The sequence below is a fragment of the Lactuca saligna genome, chromosome 6 (assembly GCF_052625555.1).
Source record: "Lactuca saligna cultivar CGN05327 chromosome 6, ASM5262555v1, whole genome shotgun sequence".
Lineage (NCBI taxonomy): Eukaryota > Viridiplantae > Streptophyta > Magnoliopsida > Asterales > Asteraceae > Lactuca > Lactuca saligna.
The window spans coordinates 39,957,434-39,971,858 of record NC_136422.1 but is presented as its reverse complement, the minus strand read 5'-3'; the positions used below and the strand labels follow the sequence as shown (position 1 = coordinate 39,971,858).

At 31.5% G+C, this 14,425-nt stretch overlaps 1 protein-coding gene across 1 annotated transcript; it reads left to right on the top strand.

Moving 5' to 3' along the window:
* Nucleotides 1-7,211: 7,211 nt before the first annotated feature.
* On the top strand, nt 7,212-12,181 carry LOC145000771 (putative DNA (cytosine-5)-methyltransferase CMT1). Its single transcript, XM_078960043.1, has 20 exons — nt 7,212-7,607; nt 7,698-7,729; nt 7,882-7,981; nt 8,108-8,215; nt 8,305-8,424; nt 8,518-8,614; nt 8,744-8,964; nt 9,069-9,386; nt 9,461-9,519; nt 9,627-9,693; nt 9,793-10,122; nt 10,375-10,443; nt 10,531-10,617; nt 10,701-10,788; nt 10,874-10,977; nt 11,074-11,178; nt 11,357-11,400; nt 11,469-11,538; nt 11,621-11,724; nt 11,826-12,181. The coding sequence occupies exons 1-20, from the start codon at nt 7,269-7,271 to the stop codon at nt 11,998-12,000; spliced, it is 2,637 nt and encodes an 878-aa protein (XP_078816169.1). The 5' UTR covers nt 7,212-7,268; the 3' UTR covers nt 12,001-12,181.
* Nucleotides 12,182-14,425: the final 2,244 nt, after the last annotated feature.

Here is a 14,425-nt window from a genome sequence, read left to right as displayed (position 1 = left end):
TGTGTCATTGGCAACAATGGACTTCATGTTGTTTCCTTAGGAATGAATGAATGAGAAATAGCTGATTCTTATGGTAGATCCTTAAGAATAAAGAATATAATGGGGATGGGTAATTGGGTTGATTGTTTGAATGTTTAAACATAATAGTTATATTATTGTGGGTTGAAAACCATATGTACTTACCAGGTTTCCCAACCTCACCCACTCAGTTTATTTATATCACAGGTGTTGATATGAAGTCACATTACACTGAGAGATTTAAAAGAGATGTAGATCACTAGTGTAAATAAATGTAAGTTCTGTTTATGCTTATGTTTTTGTATTGACGATGACATCCCAAATGTTTTTAAAATGAATAAAAATATATTTCTTTAGAAATGCTTTGATAACGCGATTATCATGTTTTTCTGTGAACAAATTCCGCACCATTTTTATTAAAAGAGATACTCTAATTTTTATAAAGCATAAGCAAAATTGGTCTTTTCTGGCCGTAAAAATGGGGATGTCACACTCTCCGCCATCAGCTGCATAATGAACTCCCTTAACACCCTCTAACTAGCTCACGAATACTGTTACATATCACTGACACCAAATAATTCTTCAAATGAAATGTCTCACACTACAACGGTTGGACTAAAACAAGAGTTGCACAATAAAGTTAAAACCTAACCTTCTAAAATTATATAGTCTTAATAATATGTGACTTATCGTATTCACTTACTAGTTAGCTAAAGTTAATGGGTACTCCTAAAAGCACAAAGCAAGCATCGTTCGAGCATCGAGTAATTGGAAACAATCATAACCTAATCAAGTCATCCTATAATCGATTGATCAGTACTAGCATGCGAGTCTACAAAATCATACAACATGCATACAAAGGCATCTCTCCTAGATCATGAGCCCTAATATAGCATGTGACTCACATATTCGGAATTCAAAGCATAATCACAAAACATGTATGGGTATTTTAGGAAAAACTTACTTGAGCTTGGTCGATTGCATGCATCACACCCCTTTTTTTTGAAAAAAAAAATACCAAATCCTCAGCTTGAGTTCTGACACACTCGATGGTATGCCTAGATCCTTCAAACCAAGGCTCTGATACCAGCTTGTAACGTCCCAAAATTTGAAGTGTGAAAATTTTATATTAGTAATAATAAAAACATAATCCAAAATGTTTTTATAAAAACATAAAGGAAAATCAGAGTATGTCAATAATCATCCAGGAACATCAAATCAACAAAATGCGAAACAACGTGATGTGTGCGATGCGATCATTCTGAGTCTTTTCCTTTCAATCCGGAAGTACCTGAAACTTAAACTGAAAACCATAAGCATTAAGCTTAGTGAGTTCCCAAAATACCTCATACAATACATATCAAACAAACAATGGGTCATGCCCAACAACCATCGGGCCCCGCCCGACATCGAGCCATGCTCGGAACAGATCGGTTATACAATGAGATGGCCCCTGCCTTATCACATTCATCAGTCTTCACCTGGCATCAGGTCCCAATCGACATTCATACAGACACATAAACACATGCAATAATCACTAAGACAAATAGCATACAATACGCTCATCGGGACCCGCTTGGCATTGGACCCTGTCCAATATACATATCACATACTATACATGCAAGATTCACACAGACAGCTAGCACCCTAATCATAATAAATCATGGGTCGGTATTGGTGCCTTCGACTCACTAAACACTGCCAGGAAACTCACCTCAAACTACTAAAAATCAGATAATTGCTCGGACTGTTGTTCCGGAAAAATCCCCGGATCAATCAAACAAAACCCCAATTAATACTTGGGCCATAACCATAACTATGAATCTCGTTCATTTTGTCTAACTCCCTAGCTAAAAGAACATTTTACCCTTTCCTCACTTGGACCAATAACTGAGGCCCAACCCAATGGCTCCAAAAGCCCATTATGGGCCAAATTCCTTAATGAGGCCCAAAGCCCATTTTGGGCCTAAATCCTAACAAAGACCCAAATTCAGCAAGTCTATTGGCCCAACAAGGTCCAAAACCCTTGTTGTCCAAATATGGCCCAAGTCACAAAAGTCCAAGCTACTGAGTACGCCCGACATACTCAGACTTACGCCCCGCGTACTCACAGCATGCACACTTCGCCATTAAGAGGTTAATTGGTTAAGCCACTAAGCCAAATTCTCAGATCTGATCCCAAATGGTGTCTTAACAAGTAAAGTCGGAAACTTTACACCCTTTCATGACTTAATGGGGCCCAAAACTCAAAAAGAACCATAATAATAACTCTAACTCATGCATGGACCAAGATGACTAATCAATATTGTATTTTTATGAACAAAGGACCTCAAAAATGTCAAGATCTACCATCCCTAGCTTTTGGAGTAACTCGTACTCTCAAGCACGACTTAAAGGACCATAAAATCCTCAAAACAAGTGGTGTGTATAGTGGTGAAGGTATCGTATCCACGAAGATTGGTTCAATTTTATAACTCTATGAAATTCTCTTTGTAAAAATACTTGTAAAATGATAATAAATTAAAAGGGGGGGGGGTAGTCTTTTGAAATACTTGAAATAAACTAGAATTAAACTAATATTTAGATAGACAATTTCAACAAAAACAAGGGTTTGATGTAAAATTAATAAGGAAATGATGGTTGACTTAAGGTTTCCTTACTTTGACTTTTGATGAACATATCATGAGATTCCAATGGTGCAATACTTGTTTTAAATCCTTAATTTGGATATAGTAATTCAAGAAACTTGAGATTACCTAGACTATTCATAATTATTAAAATGGTTAGAGAAGCTCATAAAAATTTCCTCAGTTAAAATAACAATTTTCATTAAGCATGTAAATAGTGAAAGTCAATTGGAATTAAGAACCAAAAAGTCACATCAAATCCAAGAGGAGTCAAATACTTTCACTACCATGTTGGAGAAAATGTTTTTATGATTGTGTGAAGCAAAACTAACACTAAAATAATTTGTTTCTTGCTAATTATAAGATCTTTTACTTAATCAAGAAACCCTCACATCTTTCACACGATTCACTCAAAGGTGATTTTGTCATCTTCACCAAAAGACAATATTCACATTCATCATATGCCCTTAAGTCAAATGATTGCAACACTCCATCATTTTGAGTTGGGCGATGCGTTTCATGTTAATGTGCCCAAGACAACAATGCCACAAGCATGCCTTGTCCAAACCTTTTGATGAATCAATATGAAATACACTATTACCTAAGCTATCAACACAAATCACATTTCCATACACACCATTACAAGGTAAAGCTTCAAATATAAAAATGCCATTTTTATAAACCAAAATCTATCAAGTCATGTCATTAAACGAATATCAAAAACCTTGTTTAAAATTGCATGAAAATAAATAATGTTTCGTGTCATTTCTGATGAATAACAACAATTAATTAAATCTAATCTAACATCACTACTAAGCATAAGACTATAAGTTCCAATATTGGTAACATGAGAAGATCACCTATTTCCCATGATTAGATTCATCCTTCCATGCTCCACCTCTTCGCTTTTTCTTAGTCTCTGCAAATCAAAACAAACGTGAAAACCACATCATGTATCAAGGACTCAAGAACGAGTATGTTGTGCGTTATTAGTTTGAATAGCGTAAATACCCATCGATTATGACTTCACTTTTCCATCCTTGATGTCATGCAAGTAATTGTGGCAACTGCGTTTCCAATGGGCCTTATCATTGCAATGTAAGCAAATTGGATATTTGGGATCATTTACATAAGGAATATTAGAACTAGGCTTTGCTTTTGGGCCATTGCTAGATGTCCCAACATGGGGCTTGCCCTTCCAGTCTTGCTTAGGAGCACATTTCCTTTTATTTCATTTGCTTTTCCCAATAGCAAGGACATGAGCATTCGTGGAGTTAGGAGTTTGATTCTTCCTCGATCCTGACTTAGATGTTCGCAACATGTTGTGGAGTTGGGCTAATGTGGTCTCTATGTTGTTCAAATGATAAGCAAAAATGAACTAATCATAACAAGGAGGAAATGAGTTAAGGACCATGTCAATGGCTAACTCCTCATCAAAAATCACATTAAGCCTTTCAAGGCGCTCCACGTATCTTTGCATTATTTGCACATGATTGCAGATAGACTATCCTTCCTTCAATTTGCAATCCATAAGAGCTTTGACGACCTCATAATTTTATTGACGAGCTCTATCGTGAAACATTTCCACGAGATCCAAGTTCATCTCACATGACCATTAGTCCTCATAGAACCTTTGCAACTCATGAATCATGATGGCAAGCATGATGCAGACAACCTTAGCCGCGTTGTCATAATGTTTCCTGTAGGAGGCTATTTCTTCAAAAGTAGTAGTGTCCTCATCGATCTCAATGAATTGTTTCTCAAGGACATACCATTTTCCCTTGTGTACAGAGCCATCTTGATGTTTCGCATCCAGTCATCGTAGTTTGTGCTATCCAATGTTACATTGAACACGATTGAGGGGAGTGAAAACTTATGGGAAAAGTTTTGAGAAGCAGAAACATCACAATAAGTATAATCTATAGAGAAAATGAAGTTTTAGTTAGATGATATAAATCATTAATATTTTAACCCATAGTTAATATTTAAGGATATGATCTAATATAACATTTCACAACTAAGAAGAGGGATGTCGTAATCTTATTGTGAATTTATGAAAGGTACGTAAAAGTAATTTATCAATTTCAAACTATGAAATTCCAAAATCTTTTTTAGATTCCTTGATTCTTATAAAGGACGTGTTTAATCTCATATTAGGCTATTTTATATGTGACTGAGATGCCAATGGTCACAAACAAGATGTAAATAACCACACAAATATGCTTGACACTCTTGATGTCATTTATCATCTTTAATCAATGTGTCGGTTAACCACACACGCTCCATTAACAATGATAATTTTCGAGATGCCCGTTATTATTCTTTATAGTCACTGCTAGAGTATTAATGTGTCGATTAACCACACACGCTCCACTAACTACATATAAAGCATAATGTGCAATTTTATGGATTAACATACTTTTCACATTTTTCCTAAAATAACTAAGAGTAGGATTTAAAAATAGTTTAGTTTCTTTATATATTATACTTATTAATAAGATTATGTCCTATCAAATCCATTCAACTAACGACCCTCCACCATACAAGAGAGCAGTGGGTAAGAGCGGATACCAAATGACGATCATTTTATAGGCCGTTTCCTTAAATTCTCCTTATAGCATAGCTTCGTGATTGAGGCATACTAGCATTTTGGATGGCTTGTCTTATACATATAACATATTACTCATTTAATTATATATACTATAAGGTGTATTTTAAAACTTTTTATAAGATACTAGGTTTAAGTTTAAATTTTCGAAATTAATAAAAATTTTAATTCATTTTTAAAATAAACCAATTTTGATTTAATATTTATCTTTTAATTAAACAATTAATTAAATTAGTTAAATCATTATGGATTAAATAGTTATTTACAATTAACCAATCAATAAAACAATTTAAATCTAATCCTAATCATAAGCCTTCTAATTTTTGAAAATAGGTTAGGGTTTATCAGGTTTTAATTGTTCAAATTTGAAGACTTTTAAAATAAAAAATAAGGAAACAAGACAAACCTTAAAAGAACTCCTTAATATTCGAAAATGGGCAAAGGAGGCTACACTTTCTATAACCCTTGCTAAAATCGAAAATATGAGGGTGGAGGCTAGTGTTTCAAAAACCCTAGGATTTTCGAAAATAGCCTCCTCGGGGTTTAGTTTCTGTAAAACCTTAAGTTTGATTTATTCCACTACGTGCAAGATCAATACGAACAATGAATGTAATACCACCAGAAGTTTTATAGGTTACAAAAATCTTATTTTGGCGGAAAAAGTTAGCTCTAAGTTCACATGCAACCTAAAGGAATCTTTTGCTTCCCTCCTTAAGGCATCAAAGCTTCTTTAGAGCCCAAGAAAAGCCATAGAGAACCTTTAAAAACCCTATAGAACCCGCCTCCTTATGGGAGGTTCTAGAATTGGTCGATATTCAACTTTTGAACATTGTCACATTTAGTCATTCCACTTTTAATTAATCCCAAAATCAATTCCAATTAAAACCCTTATTAGATTACATAATACTTCATTATTCATTTCATTATACCAACAATGAGCTTTAGAATAAGATTGGTTCAAAATCGGAACCAAATTTGCTATATTATAGAATCGGGAATCGGACTACCGCTGCCGATTTCGATTTCGGTTTTTTTGTTATTTTTTAAACTTGAACCGGTTGATATGTTGTAGATATACCATCTTCCAGGGCCTGTAGATGATTCAATATTTAATGAAAATATAACTTTGTACATTTTAAAATGAAATACAAATACTAAATTAAACACTGAAAAAAAACAACCAAATAATTTCAATTTCATATGAGTGGAAAAAAAAAAACAAAATGCTAAAATAGAAAATAGAATAAGTAATTAGGGGTGCAAACGAGCCGAGCCAAGCCCAAGCCTGGTCAGGCTCGCCTCGAGCTCGACTCGATTTGAGCTTTCTTATACCGAGCTTGGCTCGAGCTCGTAAAAAATTATGCAATATTGGATCGGGCTCAAGCTCGAATCGTTTTTTGTCTAACATGCCTAAATGAGCGTAAGCTCGGTTAAAGCTCGTTAAGAAAGCTCGTTTACTAATATCTAAATCCCTAATTTTTCAAATATTTTTTATTTTAATATATAAAAATATATATAAATTATATTATATATATGCTCATTTAGGCCCACAAGCCTAATCGAGCTTAGTGACATAGGCTCGAACTTGAGCTCGATTAATAAACAAGCTTAATGTTAAGCTCAAGCTCGTTTAAAATCGATTTCGAGTCGAACCGATCCCGAGTAACTTGACTTGTATGCATCCTTATCAGTAATAGAACATTTTTTTCACACTGGGATACCTAGCTTTAACAAAATTTCTAATTTGACTTTTAAATTTTATGTATTATTTGGTATTGATTTTGTTAATATTTTTGTTAAATATCATATTTTATTGCATTTATGTGGGGTCACGGGTAAGGGGCATTTTGTAATTTACTTATCCCAAAAAAATGATATTTTCCCGCTCGTTTGAAAACCCAAAATACTTTGAAAAACCCGCGGAAGTTTCAAGCTTCTCCTTCTTTACCTTCTGCAATTCCAACGACACTCTCACTCCCCCTCGACCTACCATCACACACAGAGAAGGAGAGCAAATGGCGAAAGGAGTCAAGAGAGGCGTGAAGCAGTCAGAAGAAGCCATTGATTCTTCGATACCTTCTTCAGATTCCAAACAGTCGTCTCGCTCAAAGAAATCCAAAACCTCTCCATCCGCCGCCGCAGCTGATGATGACACACGCTTAATCGGAAAACCAATTACCACTGATGAAGCGATTGATTCTTCTGTACCATCTTCCGATTCCAAGCCATCGTCTTGTTCAAAGAAACCAAAAACCACTCGAGTGGCCGCAGCTGACGATGACACACGCTTCATCGGAAAACCAGTTCCAGCTGATCAAGCCAGAGAAAAATGGCCTCATCGTTACGAATCCAAGGTGCAATTTTATTAGAGAAATACATGTTTTAGTTGCGTTTGCATGTTCTCTACTAATCACATGTAATGTCGTGTTTATTGACAATTACAGAGCAGAGTGAAGGCTATAGCCCCATCAAATGGGTGAGATTTCTTCACTTATATAGTTAGCACATTCAGTAATTTTCTTCATAAGTAGCATAATCTAAAATAAATTCAAGTTTCTTTTGACCTACTCTTCGAAATCAGGTTAATATTAGCTACTTATTCCTTTTTCTTTTTTCCAATTATGACAGTGAAGCAGATGGAAAAGAGATTATTCAAGCCAAGTGCCATTATACCAAAGCTGTCATTGATGGTGTTACTTTCGATCTTTATGATGACGCATTTGTCAAAGTGAGCCTCCTCTCGTCTATCCAATTTGTAGTTTATAAGCAATTATACATTCTTAATACAAATAACAAACTCCTAATGCAGAAGTTTACACACTTCTTATATTCTTTATTTGCTTGATTCTATTAGGCTGAAGAAGGGCATCCAGATTTTATTGCTAGGATTGTGGAGATGTTTGAAACCGTTGATAAAAAACTTTATTGTTCAGCTCAATGGTTTTTTAGAGCAGAAGATACTGTAAGATTTTACTTGACATATATATCTAACATTTCTCTTTGTGATCCACATTCCACACTAAATGTCTAAATGTATGTAACTATTTTCAGGTCATTAAAAGTCAAGCTCATCTTATTGACAAAAGACGAGTGTTTTATTCTGAAATGAAAGATGACAATCCACTTGATAGCATATTGTCAAAAGTCAAAATTGTTCAACTTCCTCCAAATGTAATCATACTTCTTTACATGATCACAACCTTATATAAACTTCTATATATTTAGATAATGAACATCTTGAATTTCAATGGTGTAACATAACAGGTTGGCTTTTCTGAAAAAAAGAAGGCACTCTTGTCATATGATCTTTACTATGATATGCAATATTCAATGCCAGTTACATTCACTACCCTACAAAAAGGTCCATACTTTCACAATCAAATACCTTTCTTTTTTTGTATCTTTAAGTATCACATAACTTTTTTATATGTCAATAAACATCATTTGAGATAAGTTTATTTGTATCTGATTAAGCTTACTTATGTTGCAGAAAGTTCAATCACAAAGAGCGATGAGTCATCTGTAATTTCAGGTGATAATAGCTCAAATGGTGTAGTAGAGAAAAAGAAAAACAATAAAATTTCAAAACCAACTAAAATTCATGAATCTAAAGAGTGTGAAATGACACTTTTGGACTTATACGCGGGTTGTGGTGGAATGTCAACTGGACTTTGTTATGGCACAAATATATCTGGAGTGAAACTTGTCACAGTAAGTCATTGACCAATCCTTTGACTTTTTTTTTTCTTCTTTTCATACCCATGTCAAATTACACCTTAAAATTGTTTTAATTTGTTTCGTTTAAAACAATACAGAAATGGGCAGTTGACATAAATCAACACGCGTGTGAAAGTCTGAAGTTAAATCATACTGAAACTCATGTGAGAAATGAAGCAGCTGAAGACTTTTTATCTTTGATTAAAGAATGGGAAAAGCTTTGTAAAGATTTCCATTTATTGGGTTCACATCGTGATGAAAATAGTCAAAATACAAATATGAAATCTGAAGAATCAGATTCTGAAGAGAATGAAGAGAAACCGAATCCTTCTGATGATGAATTTGAAGTCGGAAAATTGTTAGCTGTTTGTTATGGTGATCCAAATAAAGTCAACGACAAAAAACTACATTTTAAGGTATAATTCACAATCTTTATCATGATTCAAAAAAGTCAACATGAGTTGACCATTTGGTAAGTTTTGAAATATAGGTGAGATGGAAGGGGTATGGTCCTAGCTATGATACTTGGGAACCATTTGATGGTTTAAGGTACCCTTTTATGTCATTTTTGATTTTCCACTTCAATATTTCCAAAAATAGTAATTATTAAATCATTACATGAAATCATAAACGTTTTTATTTGTAAATTGTAATAGCAACTGCATGGATTCTATAAAGGAATTTGTAAGCAAAGGGTATCAATCAAGATTACTTCCTCTTCCTGTAAGATAACTTTTCTTTTTTCTTTTTCTATTTATTATTTATCATTATCTTTTTTTTTTTTTTTTAAAATGCTGAAAGTATGTTGACTTTGTTGACCAGGGGGATGCTGACTTTATTTGTGGGGGTCCACCATGTCAAGGAATAAGTGGTCATAATCGGTTTAGAAACTACACTGATCCTCTAAAGGATCCCAAGAATCATCAACTTGTGGTTTATATGGATATAATTGATTTTTTGAAACCAAAATTTGTTTTAATGGAGAATGTTTGTGACATTGTGAAATTTGCTGATGGGATTTTGGGATTTTATGCTGTTGGAAGATTAGTTTCCATGAATTATCAGACAAGATTGGGGATTATGGCTGCAGGATCATATGGAGTTCCTCAATGCAGATTGAGAGTCTTTCTTTGGGGTGCTAATACAATGATGGTAAGTTTAGTATCCAAGAATGGAATGGAATTGTGGATTCCGGTGGAATGAAAAAAAATCATGTTTCTTTGCCACATAGGAATGGAACATTCCTTATGGAATGTGATTCCTTCTTTGTAATTGGACACATGTTTGAATTGCTCATTGAGATTGGAATGTAATGACTCATTCCATTCCATTCCATTCCTTTCTGATTCCATTCCAGTTCCATTGTGTTATTTAGTGTTTGTCTAACAACTTTTTATCCAACAGAATTTGCCTCAGTTTCCTTTACCTACACATGAAGTTGTTGGGAGAGGAGTAGTTCCAGTTGAATTCAAGGTGTTTATAGTAATTTCACATTTAATTTTTTTTTTTGTTTATAAAAAATGTTTATCACAAAGTAAGTTGCTATTTTTTTAATGTCAGGATTGTATTGTTGGATCTGATGTTGACAAGTCAACAAAGTTGGAAAAAAGCATATTACTTGGTGATGCAATTTCAGATCTACCTGAGGTACTCTATATGATTTTTTAAATCTTGCAAATTGTAATTAAATAAATCTTGAAAACAACTCAAAAATAATTATTTAAATTTAGGTTACAAATCACAATGGACAAGATGAAATGGAATATGGAGGTGCCCCAAAAACAAGTTATCAAAAATACATCCGAATGAGAAAACAAGGTAAATATTTTTATATATTCAATTATTTATTTCTTATAAAGATTATTATTATTATTATTATTATTATTATTATTTTTATTTACAGCTTTGGGGAAAGATTCTTTAAAAAGAAAAATGCTTTATGATCATAGGCCATTGGAATTAAATGAAGATGATTATGCACGAGTTTGTCAAATCCCAAAAATAAAGGTTCCATTTTTCTTCAATTAATGTCACATTACAACATTTTTTTTATTAGTAATAAGTTTTATTATTATTAAATTTTGGGATATTTAATGTACACAGGGAGCAAACTTTAGGAATCTACCAGGGGTAAAAGTGGGAACAAATAACAAAGTGGAATGGGATCTTTCAGTTGAAAGAGTCATGCTACCTTCAGGAAAACCTTTGGTACTCTTATTTAATTAAATAATTTGATAATTTTTTTTTTTTTGTAGTTTGATTTTTATTAAATAACAAAAATTACTAATTATACCATCAGATATATATATATATATATATATATATATATATATATATATATATATATATATATATATTTCTCATTATATTTTAACTAATGTTACAGGTTCCTAATTATGCTATGACCTTTGTTGGTGGAACTTCAAAAAAGTAAACTTTTTTTTTTAAATATAATATTTTGGTTGCTAAAAGTTATTAATACAATAATAAAAAAACAGGCCATTTGGTCGTTTGGGAATGGATGATGTTGTCAAAACTGTAGTGGGAAGAGCCGAGCCACATAATCAGGTTTTATAAAATTTTAAATTTCAAAATTAAATTTCAAAATTATAATATTAACTTTTAATTTTTAATTTTTTTTCATTGATAGGCGTTGCTTCATCCAAACCAAGATAGAGTTCTTACAATTCGTGAAAATGCGCGTTTGCAAGGCTTTCCTGATCATTATAAACTTTCAGGACCTGTTAAAGAGAGGTAATAATAATATCATTTAAATAAAAAATTAAAAAAAAATATAAACGCAATAAGATTTTATCATATTTGGTTAAATATATACTTTTATATTTTGGTTTCAGGTATTTGCAAATTGGAAATGCAGTTGCGTTTTCGGTGTCAACTGCGTTGGGGTATGCATTAGGGAAGGCAGTCAAAGGGGTTTGTGGAAGTCAACCGTTGACTCTTCCAGTCAAATTTCCTGATTGTTTAGATCAACTGTCTTCAGTCAACCAAGTCTCACAAGAATCTGAATGATAATGAAAGTGGGTGTAGTATTTATTATTGATTATGTCATATTTTTCATTGAGTGTAATTTAACAATGATTTGAGTGGTGTTAGTTTAGGAAAATATTAGGTTAGAGTAAGATTTAAGACTTAATGTGATGTATTAATTATTATTATGTTTTAATAAAAGAAAAAGGACAAGTTTTGCTGATATGAATTTATTCATATATTTGAACACGAACTAATGCTGTGTGTGTTTATATTAACTTTGGATCTTTGTAGCAAGTTTTTTGCAAATGTATAACATATATCTAATGACACATATTTTAATATACGATTCACTAAAATAATAATTTTTTATTTTCTTAACGATATAAGGCAATGTGATTTTTTCAAAGTTATGCATATGCATAATCAATGAACCATGTAGATCTTATGCAAATCAGTGTGCTTTTGCTTTGAACGGAAATTGAGAGTGAGATTAACGTTCCAAACTTTCCCAAACTAAATTATAACATAAAGGCTTATAAACCGGAGTGAGTTATACATGTTTGATTTAGTTTATTCTACTTTGATTTTGAAATAATATATTTCCTCCATGAGTGGGATCAATCCAATGAGAGTTAGGGTTTGAAACCCTAACCAATGATTATGTGTAATTGATGCATTAGATGTTAGATTATGATGAATTAGATATTATGGGATGCTAATTCATTAATTGAATGCAATTAAGAGATAGAGAATGAAAAGTTAGAAAGTTGATCCATTAAGTGGTTATTTTAACCTTAGGGGTTATTAAGCTCTTAAGAGGCTAAGACAAATACTAAGATATTTGTATATGTGTATCATTAGCCTAAGAGCAAAGAAGATGGATCCAAGATGCATCAATGACAGAGTAAAGGAAAAGTGAGACAATTAGTCTTCACTAACTGATAACATGGGTTATTATTTTTACTCTCTCTTTAGATTATGTTATATATCATACATACTTATAAAGCTAGTATTTTTCCTTAAATCTCATGCATTTGAAACCTTATGTTTTAATGAATACCACTCAAAAGTCTTTTAATAATGATTAACAATTCAAATGTTTTATAACTTATATAATATATTTAATAAACAATTAATGGATATTCTACTATAAAAATGTCAATCTTTTTGAGTAGACACAAATATAAATCACATACAAAATTCACAAAGAAAACAAGTTAAAAGTTTTTTGTGTTGGTTTGAGGGCTTTGAACAAATTTTCGAGCCATGTTATTATGTTGAATTTTTTAATTTGTAAGTTTGTTATATACTAATTCTTTTTTGTATTTTCTTAATTTAAGTGTTCTTTTAAGAATATCATTGTATGTTGTGGTTGAAATTTTAATGTAAATTAGATTAGATTCATGTTATCGATCATATGTTATGGAAGATGATATATATATATATAATATTTAATTAACTATTGTATACATGTTTGTATGTTCATGTTGTTTTAAAACAATAATTAATTAAAAATTATGAATATGTCATATTATCCATATTATCCATTAAAACCTTTTTTAATATACAAATTGTCTATTTTATCACTTTATATTTTAGTATATGTTTAGCATTTTAATTATAATAATAATTGATTTTTAAAAGTTTCTTTCATTTATCAATAATAACAAGTGGTTTTAAAATTAATAAGCAACAATTATAAATAATAAAATCAAATTACATGGATATGTCATATTATCCGTGCAAGTCTCTTTTGAAATGCAAATTATCTATCTTATCACTTTATTATTTAGTGTATGTTTCACATTTTAATAATAAAATTGCATGTTATTTTTAAAAGTCTTCTTTTAACATATTATTAATAATAAGTGGTTTAAAATTAATGAATAACAATTTTAAATGATAATAATATCAAATTATAAATTATACTAGTTTATAACCTGTGGGAACCATGGTTACAAAATTAATTAAAATTTCATTTTAAAAATCCAAATTTGTTAATCTATTATTTTAAATAAATTATCAATTAAGAGATATTATTATTAGTTATGTAAGCTTATATTCGTTGATTCAAATAAATATGTGAAATTAATTTTCAATCTATATTAGACAATTTTTATTTGTGAATTAATGTAAACAATAATATAAAATTTAAAATGGAAAATAAAAAATAAATAGATTGACAAGTAATTTCATATTAATTAGGAGACCTAATAAATTTAAAATGGAGAGTTAATTGATTGACAAGTGACATCATATTAATTAGGATGTCTAATATGATAACAAATGGAAAAACAAGTACTCTTTTATTAGTATAGGGATTTAGCTATAAATAAATTGTATTTTAAATGAACATTATATATTTTTCAATATTTTAACAATATATTTTTAATCTTCGCTACGCAACGCGCGAGAATTCGTATAGTATCTTATAATAAAAGCATTTCTAAGCACCTGTAACATC

Bases quoted from the DNA above. Each gene is read 5' to 3' on its own strand.
- LOC145000771 (XM_078960043.1), top strand. From the start codon at position 7,269: ATGGCGAAAGGAGTCAAGAGAGGCGTGAAGCAGTCAGAAGAAGCCATT. The intron at 8,615-8,743 runs GTCCATACTTTC...CTTATGTTGCAG, and splicing joins ATTCACTACCCTACAAAAAG to AAAGTTCAATCACAAAGAGC. The intron at 8,965-9,068 runs GTAAGTCATTGA...AAAACAATACAG, and splicing joins CTGGAGTGAAACTTGTCACA to AAATGGGCAGTTGACATAAA.